We start from the raw sequence: 22832 nt of genomic DNA, 5'->3' as shown, positions 1-22832 counted from the left end.
GCAAGTTGGAGTAGCATTTTCAAAAGCTAACTGTTTAACTATAAGATCTGTAGCTGTACTGTTAATTACTGTCCGGCTCACCGCTTCTGTGAGTCGAGCTACAAAATCTTCAAAAGGCTCCTCAGGCTTCTGTTTAATATTTAAAAAACCTGAAGACTTTTGAACTAGAGACGGCAGGCGTTTCCATGCTCCTATTGCCATAGAAGAGACAAGCTGCAATGTCTCCTTAGGCAGATTAAGTTGTTCTGAAACGCCAAGATGAGTGCCCTGTCCCAAAAGCATGTCTAAGGTCAGAGACTTGCCATGCCTCACAGATCCCTGAGACTTTTCTTCTGCCTTAGCTAATTCCTCATATTCCACTTTCCACACAAGGAAGTCTCCTTCTGTGAGGCAAGCCTTGGCAGTCTGAAACCAATCGTAAGGAGTCATCCACTTTGCTCCCAAGCTCTCCACCATTGCCATAGTGTACGGGGAGTTTGGCCCGTAGTCTGAAACAGCATGCTTTAGTTCTTTAATAAGCTTATAAGGCAACGGTTCCCATTCAGGTTCATCCCATTCGTAAATCACAGGAAAACAGAAAAAATCGCCTTCCTTATGAACTTGCTGCATTGCTCCTTTAAAACCAATCTTTGCTATATCTAGTCTATCTGGAAACGGCTTGGAATGCTTAGCCGAATTCCTTGAAGGCTTGTGATTAACAGCAGGAGACCTTTTATCATGTAATTCAGCCATTTGCCCCTTTTCACAATCTCTAACTCCTGGTCTAAATATTTCTGGTTTAAAAAAATCTTCCTCATCTGTTAAACCTTCCTGGTCAGTTTTACAATATTTTACATTATCTTCAGGACAGACACTTTCTATTGAGCCATAACCAAGGCCTAAGCCTCCCTTCTCAGGATCAATAAGGGGAGTATGTTCTCTCCGCTGAGCTGAAGGTGCGGGATAAGGCTCGAGTCCCACATCTAATGCCTGCCGTAAAACATTCCAGATGGCATATGCAGAGGATGGCATGCCCACTCTTCCATTACTCCGATACCACCTTTTCATATCATTCCCTACCTGATCCCATGTGTGTAAGTCTAAAGTGCCCTGCTCAATAAACCACGGGCTAACTTTTTGCACAAATTGTAAAAATTCTAATAGTTGCTTTCTGCTAACTTTAATGCTCTTCCTATGTAAGGTATGTTTAATAATATCAGCATATAAACTTCTTTCACTAGAATCACTCTGGCCCATTTTTACAGCACAGAGGGTACAAGACTTCTCAAAAACTGTTCTGACTATTCACCCCTCCTAACCTGACCTTCTGTCAGCGAGCCTGCAGCGCCCTGGGTGAAGTCCTATCCACGCCGCAAAGAGAAAGAAAAGACCTACCTTCATTGAGCACTCACGTTGGGCACCACTTGCCGGAGACCAGCTCCAGCCGAGAGTTCAGAGCTCGAGAAGGGTGCGTGGATGAGGCATTAAGAGAGAAAGAAAGGCGACGGACCACCAGGATTCCTTGATGTAGTGGACAAAGCGAGAAAGCTGTCCGCTTTATTTATACAGAAGCAGTACAAAGTTTTTTCTTAGGGGCATTTTGACATAGCTTCAGGGGGGCACAATTTACAACTTCTTGAGAAATGATTGAGGAAGGATTCCGTATTCCTTGCTTATCTTGGCTTGTCAGTCTTTATCTGCTCTCCTCAGGTCTGGACTATAACCTAGGCACCGCCTGTGTCAACCAGACCCCTATGTTGTATGAGTTAAAAGGTCTGGGGCCTTGGTCTGTGGGGATCGGGGTTATTGACATTAGTTGGCCATAGGTCTGTAAGCTCACACAGTTTGTTAAAGCAAGGGTAATAACGGTGGAAAGAATTGCAGTTAGCAATGAGCTAAGTTACTCTATTTAAGTTTCAACTCTACAATGGATGAGTGAGTGTTTCCAAAGACAATTCTACAAATTGTTTCACTATTAGACAAGGCATTATCCATTCCAACGTTGCAACCAAGAGTTTCTCTGTAGACAACACATCTTATTCAGTAATACACTCCTACTACAATTCTTATTCTACAACTTATGTATCACTAAATGGGAGAAATACATCAAGAGAGAAAAAACATGAAGATCTAAGACAAAAAGTTATAAACATTACATTCCTCTACAACTGCAGGCTCTACAACTTCATAAGTGATCAAACAATAATCAAAAATATACTTTATGCTGTTAGTGAAATCACCCTGTATTTCCTCTAGCTAAAAATTTATGAAAACAACTAAAGCAACTACATTTTCTATATTCTAAAGAATTGCAAGGACAGGCTAACCTTTAAGACCACAGTAACTATTTTTTTGCCTTAGCAGGATAGGCTTCAGGGTTACAGTAGCTATATTCTTCGTCATAGCAGTATGGCCTTCAGGGTCACAGTAACTATATTCTTTGTCATAGCAGAATGACCTTTAGGGTCACAGTAACAGGATAACTTTTAGGGTTCCTCTTATCAAGCCATTCCCCGGAAAGCATGCTAAATATCTGGGCCAGATTTTCTGGCAATGGGTAAACAGCACAGACTTAATTATACTCCTGTGTGTAGTTAAAGGCCCACTCACCAGGACATCCTCAGTAACATTAACTCTTAAGCTCACATTGGTTGTAAAAGCCATCTCACAGGGGCAGACAATGCCTCAATAGATTACATAGTGGGTTGGTTGAGTGCCCATGCGAAAGGGGGGTGAAAACTGCGTCAAGGTGGTCAGAGATGAATCCACTTAGCCCTGCTAAGCAGCTGGTAGCTCCCCGGGCCCTGCCAGTCAGGGAGCTGTTCTCTTCACACCTTCGTGTTATTCACACCTACTGCATGGACCCCATCACACAGGGCCCTGGCCGGTGCTGCGTGGGCTCTTACGGGAGCCAGGCTTCTGTGGGTGGTGGCTAGCTCTCCTGCCACGGCCACGTGTCCTATAGCAAGGAGCCTGTGTTGGGCGTGTATACTCTCAGTGCTGCTGAAGGGAAGCCCGTGCCTGGGAGGACCGGGGTCCCGTGTGCACGCTGCCCCCCCGCCCACTCTGAGCAGCTCTTATTGAAAGGCAGCGGCTGGCGGCTGAAGAGAGTGCTCTGTCAGTTAGTGGGAGACCCTGTGCGACTGCCAAGCCAGCCTGCGTGCAGGCACTCACGTATGCGCTCACAGCCCAGGTGCTGGCATCAGCCCCACGCAACAGCTGCGAGCCCAGGAGATTCTTGTGGCCAGGACAGGGGCAGGGTGCCAGGGGGTGGGGGCGGCTCAGGGACCAGGCTCAGCCGTCTGAGCGCATGGTTTGGAGCCGGATGCTGCCCCCTGCCGTCCAGCTTGAGGAGACCCAGGACCAGAGCTGGCAGTGGCGCATGGCAGCCCGCCTTGACCCACACACAGGCAGCTTCTCAGTGCTGGGCCTGGTGGGGTCTGGCTGCTTCGGGTTGACCTGCGCTACAGCAAGGGGCATCAGGGTCCCTGCAGTAAGGTGTCTGCTGGCTGTGGTTCTGGAAGGCACCCTGGAGGGGGCGCCCTCTCAGCCCACCCAGCATTTCTGGACCTGTGGCTCCCCTCTGACCCAGCTTACTCCACCTGCCCGACAGGTTCATCAACGCCAGAAGACGGATTCTCCAGCCCATGCTGGACTCCAGCTGCTCAGAGACCCCCAAGGCCAAGAAGAAAACTGCCCAGCACAGGCCGGTGCAGAGGTTCTGGCCCGACTCCATCGCGGCAGGGGCCTCACAGCCTCCACCGAGTGAGCTCACCATGCCCGAAGGTAGGAGGGCTGGGCCACACGCAGCGGCGGGTGGGTGCTGGCCTCGGCTGTGAGCTCAAGCAGCTTGGGGCACCTGATGCACCAAAGGGCCGTTGGACTGCCCTCCTGCTCGGTGCTGGGTGCTGGACAGCCCTGCTTTTCCCCGGCGGTGGCTGTTTCTGGAAGGCGGGCACGAGTCTGCTGTCTGGCCAGCCTGCAGGGCTTTGGACCCAGGTGTGCCCTGGGCTGCGTCAGGTGTCTTGGCCTTGCCGACTTGCTGGGTGGCGCACAGCAGTGCGGCGTCAGCTGCCCATGCTTGCAGCACAGGCCCGAACCTGCAGTGGCTGTGGGAGCTGGGGGGAGCCCGGAACATGTGGCCCCTGACCTGCTGGGACATGCAGCTGCTGGCACCGCTGGCTGCCGCAGGGACACTCGCCATGGTGATGAATGTCCTGCGGTTAGTGTGGGCTGTGGGTCACACTGCCGGTCTCTGTTTAGCTTCCTGTGAGCTGTGCTCGTGTCCCCAAGGACTGCTCTGTCCTCCTCACTCGGCCTTTGACCTGGGGTGACCTCATGCTCACGTTTCATATTGATTTGTCTTATTTGGAAGGTAGAGTTATGGAGAGAGAAGCATCTGGTTCATTCTCCATGTAGCCACGTGTGGGCCAGGCAGAAACCAACAGCCAGGAGCATCCTCAGGGTCCCCAAGCACTTGGACTATCCTCCCCTGCCTTTGCAAGCACATTAGTAGGGAGCTGGATCAGAAGTGGAGCACCATGGGCAGAGACCTAACACGCTATGCCACAACACTGGCCCCTCATGTTTCTTTCCTCTTTTAATCTGGGTGTTAGTTAGGCATTCCCTTTTCTGGGTGTTGAATGACGGACACGCATGGCCAGTGGAAGGCACATCTTGCCTCCATCCTGACTTCCCCACGTCCCTCATTCTGCCTCCCACATGTGCCCTAGTACCCCTAGTCTGATGTGGCCCAGGAACCCAGGAGTCTGTCTCCCCCTGATCAGTCTGCCCCAGCGTGCCACAACCCCCCCGCCACATCTCCCACACTCGCTGTCTGTCTTGTAGGCTCCTTGGGTTGGGCTTTGGGCCAGCTCAGTAGGGCCCAGGTCCCCAGGCCACACCTCTAATCTGGTCTGGGGGTACTGTTGGGTGACCTGCGACCACCTCAGTGTTAGCCTGTGGAGTGGGGGCAGGCATGTTCCCCGGGCTGCATGGTTCCCGTCTCCCTCTGCGTCTCCTCGGCCTCCTCATCTCGCTCACCCACCCACTCTTGGCCCGTGTTGATCTGGGTTCTCAATCAGCCCTGGCAGAGCCAGGCTCTGGTCTCCGGGAGGACAAACACGGGTCCCTGGAGCGGAGGGGGCGCCCTGGCTGAGGCCATGCCCGGTGCTGTGCCGCAGGAGCCGTTGTGACCATCACCACGCCTGTGAACATGAACGTGGACAGCCTGCAGTCACTTTCGTCCGACGGGGCCACCCTCGCCGTGCAACAGGTGCTGATGGCGGGGCAGAGCGAGGACGAGTCTGTGGACAGCGCCGAGGAGGACGGGGGTGCACTGGCCGCAGGCCACCTCGGCGGGCTGGTGCTTGACAACAGTGGGCCCCTGCCCTAGACGGGCTGCTCCGGGACTTCCAGTTTGCACAGCAAACATCTTACAGTTTCTTTCTAGTATGTTTTATATGTAGCTATAGAAGAGTGCACTTTTGTATTGCCTAGTAAGCCCAGGGAGCGCCACAGCTTCCTCGGGGTTTGCGTGTGGGTTTTTAAAGCAGTCGCTGGCAGGAACGTGCCGAGTGGCCCCCGTCCAAGTCGTCCCCGACCTGATTAGGAAACAGTGCTGCTGCTTTCCCTAAGGTGGTGCAGTCTGAGCTCCAGGCTGCGGCTTGCTGCAGGCCCCCACGGGCTGGGCAGGTGGCCCCGTTCCACGCGAAGCTTCTGCGGCCAGCATTGCCCGTGCGAGGTGATGGCAGCACCAGAACAGACTGCCTGGTGCCCTGGTGCGTGGCTGGCGGCTCCACCAAGCTGGGGTGCCCTCGCCTCCAGGGAGCCTGTTTGGTTTGCTATATATATAAAAAAGAAACTCCTATTTTTACCTTGCTGGAATTATTGGATAAAAAGCTATTTTTATAAATTCATTATGAATTGGATTATGACTATATTGAGGATGAAAATTCTAGAGACGACCCCGTCCATGCTCCGTCTTCCCGTTGGAGCGTGGGGACTCAGCAGCCTGCAGGGCGCTGCCCTCAGACGGGCCACCCTGGGCCTCGCAGCGAGTCGGCGCCGTGGGCTCTGCAGGCTTGCTGCTGTGTGCTGTGCTGTGTCCCACGCCCAGGCCGGGCCCAGGTGAGCGAGGGGGGACAACCGCCGGGGCTGTGCTCCACGCTCTCCCCGGCACTGGCCCTGGCCTGTGTGGCCCAACCACAGTTACGGTTCCTTCACCACATTAACTGTATTGTTCTAGAACTTTTTTTTAGTCACCGTATGTTATGCATAAGATGTTTGTTGTAAACTAGCATGACACGCTTCTCCCCGTTGGCTCAGAGCCAGGGTGGCGGTGGGCAGCAGGCCACAGGCTGTCTCGGGGTGGTGGGGGCTTCCTACCTTGCGAAGCCTCCATCGCTTCGCCACCCCCGCCGCCCTGGACCACTGAGGCTGGAGACCATCGAGGGACGAAGACAAGCCCCAGGAATAGCTTCGGCTGTGTGTCATCCCCGTGGGCTGCCCCGAGTGGGGTGGTCGGGTGGCGAGCTGGTCCTGTGCTGAGACTCAGCGTGGGGCCACCTGCAGAGCCAGGTGTGAGGTGTGGGTGAGCGACTGTTTTAGCTGGTGTAGATCTGCTTTTTGCTGGAACTTTTTTCTTGAAGAAATCAGTGCTGATTTCAGTCAATCGATTGAAGAAGAGCAGAGCGTCTCCTGATTGACTTCGAAGTCGGCGAGAAACGCAGAGCTGTGCAGCAGCTCCGGAGCGCCAACCCGGGGCGGGTGGTGACAGCACCTGCGTCAGGGCAAGCCGCCTTTCGAAGCAGCCATTGGCTTCCTTATTTATGAGTAGGTTTTAACATTTTAAGTCAGGTCTAGACAAAACTAAAAGATGACTTAAGCTGTATTCCACCAATTTTACTTCCATTTGCTGGCACTTCTCATCCCTCCCCCCTCCTGCCCGGGCTGCTGTCCTGTCAGTGTGGCAGATGGCCGTTGACCCGAGACGCCAGCACCTGCGCCGGGGCCTCTGCCCGGCTGAGCCCGGCTCTCCCAGCACCTGCGCCGGGGCCTCTCCCCGGCTGAGCCCGGCTCTCCTGGGTGCACGTGTTGACTTCTGGCAGGATGGAGCAGGTTTGGAAAGCCAGAGCTGAGGGATCAGCCTGGGTTTCCTGTGCCCCTCTCCCCTCCCATGGACACCAGAAGCGGCTCTGGTGGCGGTGGTCTCTGGTAACAGCTCCTGCCACCTGCCCCTGCTGTGACCCCGCTCTGTTCTTCCTTACAAAGGACCCCTGTGGGTGTGTCTTGAGGCCTGGATCGGTGCGTGGCAGCCAAGCAGGTGGACAAGAGGACACTGGCGGCAGCTGACTCTGCTCCCTGTGGTCCAGTTCCACTTAGTCAGATGTGTAGACGTGTTTACCCAGAATGCTAGGTAACCCCTTACAACCCAGGACGCTGGGGCATTGCATGTGGCCAGCGGAGGGCCCCATCGTGCCCGTGAGCAGCCACAGGGCAGCCGCTGGGTGCGTGGCCGGCGCTAGGCCCTCTGACGGAGATCTAAGGCAGCGATCTCCCACTGATGGCGTCACATTTGGTCTTTGAAACTGACAATCTTTAAAATGTGAATACTGTAACAATGTTTCTTGGATTGTTGTCTTTAAAAGGATTTTTGCGAAGCAATTGATTTATCAAATCAAAAACATTAAAAAATGTAAACCTGCTCCGTGTGTGTCTGAAGCCTGCCTGCTGTGTGGCAGTAAGAGGTGGCCCTCGCCTGGCACCTTCAGCTCAACTCACATTTCCACGAGTGGGCCCCGTGCTGGAGGACTGGGTGTGGGGATCTGTGCACTCACAGGCGTGGGGGCTGTGGAGTGCTCGGGGAGGCAGGTCTGGGGATGTGTGGCAGGGAGGACTGCTGAGGGAGAACGTGACAGGTGAGGGGTGACTTCTGAGGGACTTCCCCAACCAGGCTGCTGCACTTGCAGGGAAACGAGGGGGCTGAGACCGGTGGCGGGGGGGGCGGGCTTGGAGGAGGGAAACCAGAGGATCTTTCGGGGTATCAGCCACTGCCTACTGGCATTAAAGCCGTGCTGGCGGGGAGTGGGGGCGCTGCCTGGCAGGGCTCAACCACAGTACTCGTCAGAGAGTGTCGGGGCAGGGGGTAGAATACACCAGGCTGGGTCATGACACTACCAGCATGCAAGAGAACCGGGTCTGGGAACAGATCCTGTGGGGGATCGTGGGCTCACCCCTGTGTGACTCCAGTACCAGCTGGTATGCTTGAGGGCTGGGAGTGGTGATGAGCAGAGCTAGGCATGACCGTGGAACTCACCAACACTCATGGGTGCTGGGGTGGGGAACAGGCTGGGCTGATCCAGGCTGAAGCACCCACAGGTGCACCCAAGAATTGGATATGGGGTGGGCCAGGCCACAACATCCACCAGCACACACACAGGCTGCCGATGGGGGACAGCTCATGCCAGGTAAGTGCCTCATACCCACTGGCATGCGTGACATGGTTCTGGGAGTGGGCCTGGTCGGGGAACTTGGGGAACCCCCCCGGTGGGCCGTTGTTCTCACTGTTGAGCATGTGAATAGGTTGGGTGTTGGTCAGGCCAGGCAGGACCTGGCAAGTGAGTGGGTTGACTGTGGAGGCGTGGACTGTGGCTTTCGGGCGGGGCATGGACTGGACAGGGCTAGGCCAAACTGTGGCACACCGGCACGCACAGGAGCCAGGATGGGGTGTGGGCCATGCAGGGCTAGGCTAGGCTATCACCTACTGGTTTGTGTGAAGGCCAGGGACAGCTGGAGGCTGGGCAGGACTAGGCTGCAGCACTTACCAGTGGGGGTTGGGACTGGGCCGCACTGGGACAGGGCAGTGGAAGGTGACAGTTCACAGGTACGTTGTCCAAAGTGCTTCTGTTGGAAGATACCGTTGTTACCAGGGCTGGGGATAATTGAAGACACACTGACAAGAAAACATTACAGAAACACATTAAAAAAGTCACTACTGAAAAAATATGTTAGTATAAAAAACATGAGTTTATTATTTAGAAAAAAGAATTGAGAATTCTGGAAAGCGCACACCTGCGGCCAGTGCTCGGGGCGCCTTGGGCAAGATATGCGTGCCTCAGCCCAGTGGGTGCTGCGCCCATGCACCCCACTGCGGCCAGGCCTGTCCTGCAGCTCAGCCTCTCCGGTCCACACAGGACGCTGCCACCAGCTGAGTCAGTGTGCCCAACCCCAGCCGTGTTTCCCGGCTGCTGCCTTGGTCAGCTCTCTGTTCTCCGTCCTGCTACTCGAGGGAACACAGGAGGCGGCCCTTGAGAACCAGCAAGCGTGAATGTGAGCACGGAGCAGTCGGGTCCCAGCAGGATGGAATTGGCCTTTCTCCGGAGAGTGACGCTGCTGGCTGCTCAGACACGTGTGCAAGACGGCTCGAGGAAGAATCAGATTTTTCGTATTTTGAGAACACAGCAGTCCACACCCACTGAACTGCTCAGGAATGCCCCTGTGCATTGCGAAGACCCCAGGTCTCAGCACCACGGCTTCTTCCATCAGGGCGAGAGGCCTGGCTGCACGGGCTGCTGGGAAGCCATGGGACTGGGCTGACCTAATGGGAGGAGGCCTGAGGAGCTACAGTGTGGGAGCTGGGTCTGCCACCCTGGGGAGGAGAGGGAGGGAGTCAGGGCGAGTAGAGGGGTAGCAGGGGGTGTGTAGCTCCGCTGTAGCCAGGGAGCACAGGGGATGGACCCAGCTGGCAGGCAGTGGTTAGAGCTGTGGCCCTGTGTGTGGGGGAGTGCGTATCTATGCCCTGCTGGGAGGAGTACAGGGACCTGGCACAGGCATCTGGCGAGTGCAGGCAGTGCCAAATGAAGTGAGTGTGTCGTGGAAGGGCCAACACTGTCCTTACCCTGGGCTCCACAGGCTCCCCTGCGGCCCTGGGCATGGTGGAGGCCCCAGGGAGAGCCCTGCGGGCCCCTTGGTGGAGGGCACTGCTGGGGAAGGTGTCACACCAGGTAGCCCTGCTCTGGGTCGGTGGCGGCTTTGTCCCCAACAGTGGAGGCAGTTTCTCTGATTGGATGCTGGCTGCGTAGAATGCTAGGGCCGCCAGGGTGAAGTGGGCCCTGCAGTGGCAGGCTGGGGTGTGTGTGGCTTCAGCTTCCTCCAGCAGCGGCCCCCGAGGGTCACTGAATGTGCCCCTGCCTCTGGGTGGGTGACGGGATGAGCCACCTTCCTCCTTGCCTGGCAAGGTGGGGGCCTCAGATGCCCTCTGCATGCTGATGGGCACAGGTAGGAGACCTTGAACCAGGACTGTGTGGGGCAAGGGGCAGCGGGAACATGCCAGACGCTCCCTGGCCCTGGAGGCTGAGGACACACTTCTGGGAAGGCCCACAGGGTGCCACCCACAAGGGCGCTGAGGCCCGCGTGGTCAGGGAACCTGGCTGGGTTGCAGGAATGTATGTGATGAGAGGGGTCTCATCTCAGGGCTATGAGCTGAACAGAAATGGGAGTGGGCGCGAAGCAATGCTCTGGGTCCGGGCACCGAGTGGAGTCAGGTTCAAGGCCTCTGCCTGCTGGTCCTGGTCCTGGGTGGTGAGCAGTCTCCAGGAGCAGTGAGGATCTCGTGGCCTGTGGGCTCTGTGCCCTGTGGACCTCTTGATGCCAAATTAACCTTCCTTACCACCAACCCTGGACATGGTGCCAGGACATGCCACTGCTTGAAGCGCGCTCATCTGGGCTCCCAGTCTCTGTGTTGGATGGCAGCCCAGGGCACAGGGAAAGAGAGCCTGGCACAGGCGGCCCAGCCCGCGTGCTTCTTGCCCAGACTCAGAGCTCTCCCCTCTGGCGGTGGAGCACAGACTCCGGCTCCCAGTGCTGATGCGTGGGTAGCACACTTGGGGACCTTGTTTAGGATGCTGCTACAGAGGCTGACCCAGGTCTGCGTGGCTGTGCCTGCCTGGGTGAGGTGAGGCTGACCCAGGTCTGCATGGCTGTGCCCGCCTGGGTGAGGTGAGGCTGACCCAGGTCTGCGTGGCTGTGCCCGCCTGGGTGAGGTGAGGCTGACCCAGGTCTGCATGGCTGTGCCCGCCTGGGGGTGAGCCTGTTGCCTCCACCATGCTGGGCCGTCAGGAGACCTCTGCCCAGCTGATGCTTGGGAGGCACCTGCCTTCTTCCCCTCCCTGCCCCAATTTCCCAGGCCCTTTTGGCTGGCTCCGCCTCCACACAAGCTTTGTTGGGGCTGCACGTGGTTCTGGGGCTGAGTCCCTGAGGGGCTCCTGGGTCAGCCCTGTCCAGTGGTGTCCCAGCTAGGCAGCCATTTGTCCACTGAGCAGGCGACATGTCTCTTGTATAACTGTTGGTATGACAGTTGCTCAGCCGGCATTTCTAAGCCAACAACGGGACATTTCGGCTTGGCGCTGGGCACTGACTGTGCCCATGGGCCCATGCATGACGCACAGCTGGTGCCCAGGGAGCCTGATGCCTGCTGGATCTCAGCAGGCCGACAGTAAGAACGGGCGTCCCCCAAGGCCGGTGCAGCAGGTGCAAGCCACCAGGGGTCCGCATGGGAAATGGAGCACCAGCTGGAGTCTGCGCTGACGGCTGGCAGGCTCCCCCAGGTCATGCAGGGTGACCCCATTCATCTGAAAGGCAGAAATACAGAGAACTCTGGCCACAGATCCACTCCCCACAGCCCTCCGTGGCCCAGGCCAGAGTCAGGAGCCCAGAACTCCACCCAGGTTCCCCGCGGGAGTGGCCGGGGACCAACCAACCAGTGGAGCCACCACCTGCCGCCTACCGAGGTGCAGAACAGCAAGAAGCTACAGATGGCAGCTGAACCCAGATGCAAACCCAGACACCCAGCCGGAGTCCCATGACACAGGTCCCTGTGGGACACAGGCAGGCCTGACACTGGAGCACCAGCCCAGCATGCAGCCATCCTTAGAGCTGCCTTTCCCCACTCCACACAGGACCCCCACCACCTCCTCCCCTGCCCTCTGTGGGCGGGCGTCCTCTGGACACCTCGGGAGTGGCCTTGCACAGTGGCTGGTCTCTACAGCTCACTCCCTGGGAGCACCCTGTGGAGCCCTTCCTGCTGAGGCCGGGCCCAAGCCTGCTGCATGGGGATGCCACGGCATGTGCTCGGGAGTGATGTCACAGCGCTCACTTGTGAGTGTGGTCGCAATGGTCAGGGCCTCCCACCCCAGCCGGCCCTCCTTCCCCAGGGGTTTTAGCAGGGAGCTGGATAGGAAGTATAGAACCCAGTGCCCATATGAGATACCCATGTCTGGCCATGCCTACCTAGCTTTTTCTATTTCACCTGTGGGCACTGAGTGTTCCCTTCTGTCGCCCTTCCCACTGGATACAAAGGCTGGTGCTCACACAGCCACCATGAAACATGAGGTGGGAGCCATGTGTGCAGGATGGCCGAGAAGCAAGCCAGGGGCATCTCAGGTCCCTGCTAATGACACCAGTTACATTTTCTTTTCTTTTTAAACATTTTTTTTATCATAAAGTCAGATACACAGAGAGGAGGAGAGACAGAGAGGAAGACCTTCCGTCCAATGGTTCACTCCTCACGTGACTGCAATGGCCAGCACTGTGCCGATCCGAAGCCAGGAGCCAGGAACTTCTTCCAGGTCTCCCATGCAGGTGCAGGGGCCCAAGGCTTTGGGCCGTCCTCGACTGCTTTCCCAGGCTACAAGCAGGGAGCTGGATGGGCAGCGGGGCTGCTGGCATTAGAACCGGTGCCCATATGGGATCCCAGCGCTTTCAAGCCGAGGACCTTAGCCACTAGGTCACCAAGCTGGGCCCAACACCAGTTGCATTTTCCATGAACCCTTCAAGATGCCGGTGTCACAGGAGCTACGGGGAGTGGGCAGGGCCCGGCATCCCCAGGCAGTGGGTGGGATTCAGCCACAGAGACCCACTGTACTGCCACTTGTAGGCCCAGTCTTGCGCAGGGCGGAAGGCTAGACGTGGGAGTGCCCAGGCAGGAAGTAGCCTACAGGTGGCCCAAGGATGGGAAAACTGTCCTGGCCCAGTGTGGGACCTCGCATGCTGCCACAGTGGTGACCCAGGACTGCGAGCACAGTGGTGACCCAGCCTACTGAGCCTGGATGCTGCGCTCCCCAGTTCCCTCGTCCCCAGCTCCTGCTCCTTACCCTGCCAGGAACAGCTCCTCAGAAAGACAGCACAGTTTATTTTAAAGAAAACCTTTAATCCAGAAGCCATAGATTCATCTGGACAGGACAGCTGAGCATTAGTGTAACCAAGACAAGGCCCAGAGCGTCAGACCAAGGGCCAGGCAGGGAGCGAAGGCATGGGGGCGGGTCACTGGTGGTCACTCTCCCGGGAGGCCACGAAGTTGAGCAGGTCGATGGCTGTGACGATGCCAAATACTGCCTGCCGCCTACTGGGCTGCCCAGCGCCATGGTCTGCAGGGGGGGAAGTGGGCAGTGGGTTGGAAGGCCGCCAGAGCCGAGGCAGTGGTAGGGAAGGTGTCAGGGTGTCGCCTGGCCTCCCAGAGCCAAGGGCAGCAAGTGGGACAACAGCAACCCTCACAGGCCAGGTGCAGTCACAGCGCTGGCCCGGCCACCTGTGACTTCCAGGATGGGACACCCGAGAGGACAGTGCAGAGCTGGAGCCTCCTGTGTGCGACTCTGAAACCAGGCGTTCTGCATGCATTTGTGACCCCAAACTTCTCAGGTGTGGCTCAGCCCATGCCCCCCAAACTCTTGTCCCCGAGGGCCTGGGGGACGAGCCTATCACACAGCTGGGGCTCTGAATCTGGGACCGAGACCTTTACAAACTCAAACTAAGCATGGGACCGCCAGGAGGGACCCCCGCCCTGAGCTTGGGTTCAGACCCTGGCAGCTCCTGGGCCCCGGGCGGGGCGTACCTACCTGCAGGCCCCCCCACTCCTGGCCAGGCCTGGTCCTGTGCTGCAGAGCCAAGGACGGGAGAGAGGCTGCAGGGCCCTCGCGCTGGCCCCGGGCTGAGCCAGGCCAGGCTAGGCAGATGGGGGCGGACCAGGATCCCGCACTGCCTATGGGCCCTGGGCTTCCCCGACAGCAGTCCCTCGGAGGGCATACAGGACACATTCCCCAAGACTGCCTCCTCGCCCAGGCACTGCAGGCGGGCACAGCCTCTGGCCTGGGAGTCCCGGGGTGAGGCAGAGGGCTGCAAGCACCCCACTCACACTGGGTGGGCTCATGCAGCACCACGGCGAAGTGGTCCGTCTCCAGGATGCTCGAGAGCTTGCCCAGCGTGTCCGTCAGCTGGATCTGCGGAGGGGAGCTACGTCAGCGCCAGGCTGAGGGCTGCCGCCTGGCCACTACTCCTGGGCTGGGTCAGGGAGGGTGCGTGGGGGGTGCCCTTCTCGTGGTGACACTCTGGGCGGATGCTGCAGCATAGCGCGTAAAGCTGCTGCCTGTGCCGCCAGCATCACACCTCAACACTGGTTCGCGCACAGGCTGTTTCACCTCCATTCAGCTCCCTGCTGATACACCTGGGACCCATGTGGGAGACCCAGAGCTATCTATTCAATCATCCTTTTTTTTTTTTGAAAAACAGAGCTACAGAAAGGGGGAGGAAAGCGAAAGCTCTCCCATCCACTGCTTCACCTCCCACAATGGCCTTCACCGGGCCTGGGCTGCGCCAAAGCCAGGAGCTCCATCTGGGTCTCTCGAGTGGCTGCAGGGACCCAGGCACTTGGGCCGCTGCTTTCCCAGGTGCACCAGCAGGGAGCTGGATTGGAAGTGGAGCAGCCGGGACTGGAACCAGCGTCCACAGGAGATGCTGGTGCTGCAGGCGACAGTTCATCCCGCTGCCCCACAGTGCCAGGCACTTCTTTACCGCAATTCTGCTCCTCAAATCAGTCAGTCCCTGGGCAGCTTCCAGGGCCCCTGCGAGGCCCCACAGGGCCGAGGAACCCAGCTCCACCTGGGCTCAGTGCCCTCCAGGGCCACCCTCGGGCTGCACTCCATCCTGGGCACGTGGTGGGGACCAGGGCACAGCCACGGTGACCAAGTCCCAATGGGCACAGCAGGTTCCAAATCCTGGCTGTGCTGCCCTGGGCAGTGGAGGCTGCATTCCCAGAACAGATGGGGGTTCAACATAGGTGGTGGGAACCCCCATGGTGGGCGGCAGAGGACTGCGATGAGACCCCAGTATGTCCTCACTCCTGTGCTTGGCATGTGCCACGACCCTCATCTGGCTGGCTCCCAGGTGGGGAGCAGATCTTAGGTCAAGGCCCTCACCCCAAGGTGGGCAGACGCACCTGCTTGAACTGCTTGTACAGGACCTTGCAGACGGGCTGCCACGGCCGCACCTTCCCGGCCAGCAGGGATGACAGCATGTTCCCGAGCGTCACCATGCCTAGGATCTCCCTGCGGGCAGGCAGACGCAGGCTGGGGGACGGGCCCTGGGGCTGCGCACCCTGCCGCCCTGCTCCCCTCACACTTGGGCTTTGGCAGAGCCCCTCCCTGTGGCAGGGGCCACCCTCCCCTAGTGCCCAGAGCGGCCTGCTTGAAGGCACCTGCCTCCGAGGCCCAGAGCGGCCTGCTTGAAGCCCGGGCACCAGCTCAGTGGGCCCTGGGCACAGCGGGCAGTGGCCAAGGACAGCCATTGCACTGACCCTGCCTCATCCACGACGGGCGCCTGGTCGAAGCCCTTCTCACGGAGGATATCGATGGTATGCTTGCAAGTGACGCTGGGCAGCACGGTCAGCGGGGCCGCCAGGCTCAACTCCTGTACCCGGAGAGGCCACCACCTGGGCAGGGCGGGCCGGGCAAGCTTAGCGGGTGCGTCCACAGCCAGGCCCAGCCGGGCACCCCACCCCAGAATCCTCACCAAGGCCTCTTCTCAGACAGCACCTCCTCCTTCAGGAAGCCCTTCTGGAGCATCCACTTGTCACTCAGGAACTTGGACCTGCATGGGAAGGCTTGCTAAGCAGCCACCTGCCTGGCCCCTCACCTCAGGGGCTGTGGGATCTGCCCAAAAAGGCAAGGCCGGCGAAGCCGGGAGCAGACGTGCCCGCACACCTTGCACACAGGCACCTGGCCCGACCCTCGTGCAGGCACGGACGCACACACTGCCCGTGGCACACACAGCAGACCAGCCCAGTGCACAGGGAGCGGGGGATGGGAGCCCGGCTCAGGCCACCCAGCAGGGGGCTTCAGGCCCCGAGCTGCCTCTGCCAAAGGCAGCTGATTTGGGGCAGGGTGGGCTTAGCTCCTGCATGCTGGGCCAGACTGAGCTTGGCAGGGAGGCGTTCCCAGGGCCGGCTCCTGCTCCAAGCCACCAGCCAGGCTGTCCTGGCTCTCCCTTCTCGGGGAACCGTGAATCAGCAAGTAGGGAGCGGGACAAGAGGCGCCCCGAGGGGCCAGTGGCGTGCCCTGTGACTCCGCTTGGCGGCGCAGTCACCATGGAAATGTGTCTCCAATCCAACACCCAAAGCAGGTGGGAAGACGCGACCCTAAGACACGGGGCCCCAAAACTGAGGGCAGGGGCTGGGTTCCCCTCCCCGCCGGCCTCAGGGTAGTTCCACGTAACTCACATGTAGTTGCGCACGGAGTCGGGCAGGATGACCACGCAGCGCTGACCCTCCTGCAACTCCTGTGCTGCCTTCACAGCCACGGCCACAGCACTGCCGGCACTGCCACCTGCCGAGGAGAGCAGGTCAGACCCCCGGCAGCGGGAGGGCGCCTGCACGCCCTGTGCACACACTCACCGCACAGCAGCCCCTCCTGGGCGATCAGCATGCGGGCAAAGGCGAAGGCCTCTTCATCGCTGGTCTTGTACCACTTGTCCACCACCTGTGGCGGGCGTGGCCGGCTGTCACCTCAGAGGCTCTGGCCCCGTCCATGCCAGGGCCACGGCCACCTGGGCTCCACCACCGCCCCCTCCCTGCCCTGGCCAGGTGCCGGCCACACCCACCATCCTGTCCAGCACCGTGGGGATGAAGTCGTAGCCGATCCCTTCCACCTCATAGGTTGTCACATCCGTCTGGTTGAGCTCTTCCGGCTCCGCCAGGATAGAGCCCTCGGGGTCTACACCGATGATCTGCAGGTGCGGTGGGACAGGGTGGGTGGCCTCAGGCTCTGTGAGGGCCACCTGTGCCAGGAGCAACTCCCCCTACCAACCCTTCCAGACCTGGGCAGGGGCACCCTCTTACCCTGCAGCCAGGACACTTCTCCTTCAGTTTCCTGGCGATGCCCGTGATAGTGCCGCCTGTACCTGCAGAGGCCACCAGCATGTCCAGCTTCCCTGGGGGCGGAAAGAGACCAGCCTCAGGCCCCACCCACCCCATCCTGCCAGCAAAGGCTCTGCACAGCACCCAGTGTCCGGCAGGGTCCATGGGGACCAATGCCAGCAGGAGGCTCTTGGCACAGGTGGGGTTTCTGTGGGGTTCGTTCCCAGGCTCTCAAGAGTCTTAGACAATAAGAACAGCAATGGAATTGGGAACTAACCCATCACCCAGCCTCGGGCTCCAGAGCAGACATGCCTGGGCTGGAGCGGGCACCCAGGTGCCAGGCAGAGGGCCAACCAGGCTACACCTACACATTCTTGCCCTGCCCATGAGGAATGGCATGGGGCTGTGCCAAGCCAAAGTAGACACCAGAGCCCCAACAGGAAGCCTAGGGCACAGTCCTTGCAGCAGCACCCCTCCCCCAGCCTTGGCACCTGGGGTAGGGGCATTTCCCAGGAGCCAGTTCCCCCACCTTGGACTCAGCAAACCTAGGGCTGAGCCCGAGGCCCAGGCTGCCACCCAAAAGCCTGCAGCGCCAGCCAGGAGCCCAGCTCAGCCTGAACAGGAACAGGAGACAGGCCGAGCACCTGGCACTGCACGTCTACAACTCCAGAGCGGGCACAGGCCAGGCAGGGCGTGGTGGCTGGCACGGGGCTGGACACACACCGTCACACTGCTGCAGGATCTCCTCTGCCGTGGTGTCGTAGTGAGCTAGCGGGTTGCTGGCGTTGCGGTACTGTGGGTGAGGGCAGAGCTGTGAACCCAAGGTGGGGAGCACCCTTCTCCAAGCCCAGCGGCCAGCTTGCCCCAGCCCCGACCTGGGTTAACCCAGCCTACCCGGACCACCCAGTCTCACCTGGTCCAGGATGTGTGAGTTGGGGATTTCATTCTTAAGCCGCCATGCTACCCCAACGTGGGACTCAGGGGAGTCGAACCTGGCGCTGGTGGGCGTCCTGACAATCTCAGCGCCCAGGGCCCGCAGGACGTCCACCTGTGTGCACGTGGGGAGACGTAGTCGCCACCTGCCTACCAGCCACCCAGGGCCCAGAGACGCCCACCTCTTCCCTCAAGGGCCACCCACCCCTCCCGACCTCTCCCTACCCCACACCTTCTCCAAGCTCATCTTCTCTGGCATCACAATGATACAGCGGTAGCCCTTCACGGCAGCAGCCAGCGCCAGCCCAATGCCTGCAGGTGGCAGGGGCATGAGGGTGGCCAGGGCCTCCAGCCTAACCCCTGCCCTTGTCCAGCCCCAGGACTGGTCTCCTCTCTGCCCTCTCCCAGCGGATGAGTGACGGATGGGGACACAGCAACACCAAGAGGGGCAAGCAGGTGCACAGAGCGGACGTCCCCCCCCGTCCTACCAGGCCTTGGCCTGGCTGCCCCCGGGGGCCCTCAGCTGGGTGGGGACATACAGACCTGGGGCTCAGGCCAGCACCCACCCGTGTTGCCTGACGTGGGCTCGATGATGGTGTCCCCAGGCCGCAGGGTCCCAGCCCTCTCTGCATCCTCGATCATGCGCAGGCCGATGCGGTCCTTGACGCTCCCGCCCGCATTGAAGAACTCGCACTTGGCCACTGCAAGCCAGCACAAGCCACTGGGAGTGAGGAGGCCCACCCCGCCCCAGGCAGTCATCCGGGATACCCCCACACCTCCACCCGGGCACAGCGCATGACCGTCTGACCTAGGCACTTGCACCAGCTCTATGCCAAGCACTGGGCTTGGAGATGGCCTGGGATGCCCGGCCGGCCAAGTACCTGCCTGGGACAGCCGCTTGCTATCCAGCCCACAGCAGAGATGCTGGCCCCACGGACACCCGACCACGCCTCCCCGGCTGAGTCCACAGCAAACTCCCACACTTGTTCCCGACTAAAGACCTAGCTGGCTCTCCGCACCTGCCCTGACCCCTGACCCTGGGTCTTCCACCCTTCATAGCACACGGCTGCACGTCCCCCCACCCCACCTTGGGGCAGGACCTCGACCCTGCAGAAGCCAGCTCCCAGCCTCATCCTGGGCCCACCGAGCCTGTCCCCCTACTCCCCTGGGAACTCACACAGCTCACACTTCAGGCCGTGGATCTTCCCAATCTTATTGATGCGGACCATGGGGGTATTACCGATTTTCTTCAGAATGTCTGGCAAGATTTTTGGCGATTCTGTCCTAAGGCAGAGAGAGACAGGGGAGGGGAGCCCACAGTCACATGGAAAAGGCGATACACGAAGCAGAACAGCCCCACGTAGCCTGCGTGTGCTGCTGGAGACGGACCCAGAGCTGAGAGCCGGCAGCAAGGTGGGACCTGGGAGCCCACATCGACCCACACGTGGAAGTTAGTGACACACGTGTTCACCCGTGGAAACCTACACAAACTAACTCATGCCCCTATTTCCTGGGTTTGGAGGTGAACTTGGGTCACCTGCAAAGGACACTAGAGGGTGGCAGCTGGGCGAGGGGTGAAGGGGCCGGCTCCACGAGCATCCAATTATTTCCCAATGAAGAAGGCACAGCAAGCATGGCAGGGAGGGCCCAGGGCCACGGTGCCACCTGGCAGCACTGCAGCCCAGGACACCCGGTCCAGCTCGAGGCCCGGCTCCCCACTTCCGCCCCAGCCTCCTGCTACACTGCACCCCAGAAGGCAATGGGCGACGGCTCCGGCCACTCCCTGGGGAGACCTGGATGGAACTCTGGGCTCCGGGCTTCAGTTGTCGCAAGCATTTGGGAAGTGCACTGTCAGAGATCTCCCTGTCATCTCTCACCTCCTGTGCCAGCACTATACTTTTTTTTTTTTTTTTAATATTCATTTATTCATTAAGTACATTGTATTACATGACACAATTTCATAGGTACTGGGATTCCCCCCCCTTCACCCCAAACCCTTCCCCCATCATGAATTCCTTCAAAAATATGGAACGCTTCACGAATTTGCGTGTCATCCTTGTGCAGGGGCCATGCTAATCTTCTCTGTATCGTTCCAATTTTAGTATATGTGCTGCCGAAGCGAGCACCAGCACTATACTTTTTAAATATATACATATATATATATATTTCTTCTGAGGATCTATTTCATGTATCTGAAAGCAAGAGTTACACAGCAGAGAGCAACACATCTTCCATCTGCTGCTTCTCTCCCAGTGGCTGCCAGGCGCTTGCAGTTCCATCTGGGCCTCCCACGCAGGTGCAGGGCCCCGGCACTGGGCCGTCCTCCCTGCCTTCCCACGCAGGTGCAGGGCCCCTGCACTGGGCCGTCCTCCCTGCCTTCCCACGCAGGCGCACCAGCAGGGGGCCGGTCAGAAGTGGGGCAGCCGGGATCTACACTGATCATAAGGTACTCCAACATCACAACTGATGGCTCTATACCACGACGCCAGCCCCTGGATAAATCTTTAAATAATAAAATATGAAACAAAAAGTGAGGGGACAGTAGGTAAAGCCACCACTTGGATTGCACACCTCTGCCTCTCCTGGCTGCGGGCAGGGGATGACCTCAACCCTGAGGAGGCGCGGCAGGCACGTGCCTGCCAGGGTGGAGGCAGAAGCTGCCCCAGGGCCCAGGCAGGCCACAGCAGGTTGCAGGCCGGGTCAGAAGCCCCAGCCCCGTGGTGGGGCTGAGACGTCGTCCTGCCCTCCAGCTGAACCAGGTCGGGGCATCCAGGCTGGCAATGGGAAGTGTGGGCAGAGAGCTCCTGCCCATAGCCCAGGTGTAGGCTGGGCTGGAGTCCAGCCCTGGCCACACTGGAGGCAGAATGCAGGCTGCGGGGTCAGCACGCAAATGGAAGGCCTCATGGTCACCTGAGGAGCTGGCAGCGGTCGGAACGCTGAGCGTACCAAAAGGCAGAAGCTACGGGCCAAGTGGGCGGAAGGGAAGGGCAAATGCCCAACACTCACCCAACCTTAGCAGGGGTGGGCCCGCTGCCCTCTTCCAAGACTGCCTCAGCTCCCCTGGACACTCTACTGGTCACAGCTGGTACCTGCAGGTGCCAAGCGCCTCTGCAGGTCCCATCACACCCTCTGGCTTTAGAACCCCAGCGCCCGTGGCCCCACCCCAGAACACCCTGCTGACTATGTCCCCTCCAACAGACTGTGGTCCCTGTGCTGGTGACGCTCCTGGAGCGCGTGCGTGAGCTGGGACCCGGGACAGGGAGCAGTGCTTTGGCACTGACCTGGCTTTCCACCCCCTCCAGGGACCTGCGGCGCTCCTCCCCACACCCAGCTCCCGTAGCCCCACCACTGGCTCTGGTCAGCCTGGGCAGTCAGGGTTTGTTGTCCACCTGGCGGGCAGCCCAGATCTGAGACCCAGCCGCACTTGGAGCTCCTGGGCTCGCAGCCCTGCTCCTTTCTGCTGCCACTGGCAGCATTCCACCCAGCTCACTGGCTGACTCCTGATCGTCAACAAGGACACGGGCATCCGCCGCGTGCAAGCAGTAGTAACAACACTTAATGCGCTGCCCGGTTCCAGACTTGATGACAAAAAAAACCAAGTGCACTGTGTCCACTCTGAGGGGCCCACGCTAACGGAACAGTCGAGCCCCGTGCTTGGCCGGGCCGGCCCCGGTGAGCAGGCAGCTTTTAAGCTGTTTCCTTCCCCAGATCAATCTTCCATGCCCAGAAGGGGACTGGCTGGCTGCTGAATGACTCCTCGGACTCAAGGCCTCACCTGAGGCAACACTGTAGCCAGAGCCACGCCCTGTACAGGGCTCAGACGGCATTAGCCTGTGCTGCCTCGTGTTTGGCCAGGGAGAAGTGGTGGGCGCCTGACCCACGCTCCCTAGTGTCCATCTCCCTGTGCCTGGCCAGTCGGCCAGAAGTTCCCCCCCCCCGAAACCCCAAGAGGATGAGGCGAACACCCACACCTGTTTGCTCAGCAAATACTGACCTGGAGTGTCCACTGCCTGGGGCTCGCTGATGCAGGTACCAGCAGCATGCACAGCCCTTGGCTTGTGAACCCCAGCACCCCTGGGCCCAGACAATGGGGGTGCTTACACCTAGGGGTCCTCACTGCCCACCACCCTGTCTCCCCAGCCTGGGGCCACAGAGTAGCTGTGTCACAGCCAACAGCAGGGACTTACAAGGCCGTGTGGTGGTGCGGGGAGTCGGCGATGGGCCGGCCCAGCTGCCAGGTACACCTGCTTGGGGCATCCGGCCGGATCCAGAGGCGTTCGGAGGCCTCTTGGTCCTTGTCCAAGCCTTCTTTTCCAGAGTGGGTCTTCATGAGGTGAGGGCAACCTGCGGGCTCCTCTCCTGCTGGGGCCATCTCAGAGGGCACTGATGGGACCTGAGGCAGGGGCAGATGTGGGTCAGGTAGGGGGTACCCCCCCAGAACAAGCAGGCACAAGAACATAGGCTCTGGCTGCCCGGGATATCGAGTTTGGCCGCGTCTCAAAACGTTAAACACAGAAGAGCACGTGACCCAGCATTCTTCTCCAGGCTCGGAGCCAGGAATGAGCGGTTAGGCAGCGGCACACCCTCGTGCCTGGATACGACATCCACAATGGCCATGGGGCCGAAGCTGCTGCTGGCAGCCACCCAGGCGGAGGTGGCTCAGGGGATACTGAGCAGCATCAAAGGCCTGGCCTCAGCACACCTGTGGTCACACCGGTGAGCACAGGGGCGGGGTAGC

At 59.3% G+C, this 22832-nt stretch overlaps 2 protein-coding genes and 1 non-coding gene across 6 annotated transcripts in view; 1 reads left to right on the top strand and 2 right to left on the bottom strand.

The window, feature by feature from the left end:
- The window catches only part of PKNOX1 (PBX/knotted 1 homeobox 1), a 72593-nt gene extending 67105 nt beyond the window's left edge, over positions 1 to 5488 (top strand). For all 3 annotated transcript variants that reach the window (XM_058661580.1, XM_058661579.1, XM_058661581.1), the window contains 2 exons: positions 3593 to 3765; positions 5163 to 5488. In XM_058661580.1, the coding sequence (XP_058517563.1) occupies positions 3593 to 3765; positions 5163 to 5374 (385 nt within the window). In that variant the 3' untranslated portion in view covers positions 5375 to 5488. The remainder of the gene's footprint in view (positions 1 to 3592; positions 3766 to 5162) is intronic.
- Positions 5489 to 13198: 7710 nt separating this feature from the next.
- Positions 13199 to 22386, bottom strand: CBS (cystathionine beta-synthase). 2 transcript variants are annotated; one of them, XM_058661571.1, is made up of 15 exons: positions 22282 to 22386; positions 19272 to 19378; positions 18661 to 18795; positions 18327 to 18406; positions 18075 to 18209; positions 17885 to 17954; positions 17144 to 17235; positions 16906 to 17031; positions 16700 to 16784; positions 16526 to 16631; positions 15820 to 15897; positions 15605 to 15739; positions 15248 to 15356; positions 14168 to 14252; positions 13199 to 13403 (listed from the first exon to the last, which is right to left on the bottom strand). In XM_058661571.1, the coding sequence occupies exons 2-15, from the start codon at positions 19321 to 19323 to the stop codon at positions 13300 to 13302; spliced, it is 1392 nt and encodes a 463-aa protein (XP_058517554.1). In that variant the 5' UTR covers positions 19324 to 19378; positions 22282 to 22386; the 3' UTR covers positions 13199 to 13299. The 2 variants fall into 2 exon arrangements, with proteins under 2 accessions (XP_058517554.1, XP_058517553.1); XM_058661570.1 differs by lacking the exon at positions 13199 to 13403 and adding an exon at positions 13756 to 13910.
- On the bottom strand, positions 20114 to 20220 carry LOC131479943 (U6 spliceosomal RNA). The gene has a single exon (XR_009245190.1). It is a non-coding gene; the product is annotated as a U6 spliceosomal RNA (small nuclear RNA).
- Positions 22387 to 22832: the final 446 nt, after the last annotated feature.

The sequence above is a fragment of the Ochotona princeps genome, chromosome 3, assembly GCF_030435755.1.
Source record: "Ochotona princeps isolate mOchPri1 chromosome 3, mOchPri1.hap1, whole genome shotgun sequence".
In the NCBI taxonomy this organism is placed as follows: Eukaryota; Metazoa; Chordata; class Mammalia; order Lagomorpha; family Ochotonidae; genus Ochotona; species Ochotona princeps.
This window is presented reverse-complemented; position numbering and strand designations above follow the sequence as displayed.

What these genes read in the sequence shown, in the direction of transcription:
- CBS (XM_058661570.1), bottom strand. Translation starts at nt 19,323, where the DNA reads ATGGTCCGCATCAATAAGATTGGGAAGATCCACGGCCTGAAGTGTGAG. An exon ending in CGGCCTGAAGTGTGAGCTGT is followed by an intron (nt 18,796 to 19,271) that starts GTGAGTTCCCAG and finishes GCTGGCTTGCAG; the next exon opens with TGGCCAAGTGCGAGTTCTTC. An exon ending in GCCCACGTCAGGCAACACGG is followed by an intron (nt 18,407 to 18,660) that starts GTGGGTGCTGGC and finishes TGCCACCTGCAG; the next exon opens with GCATTGGGCTGGCGCTGGCT.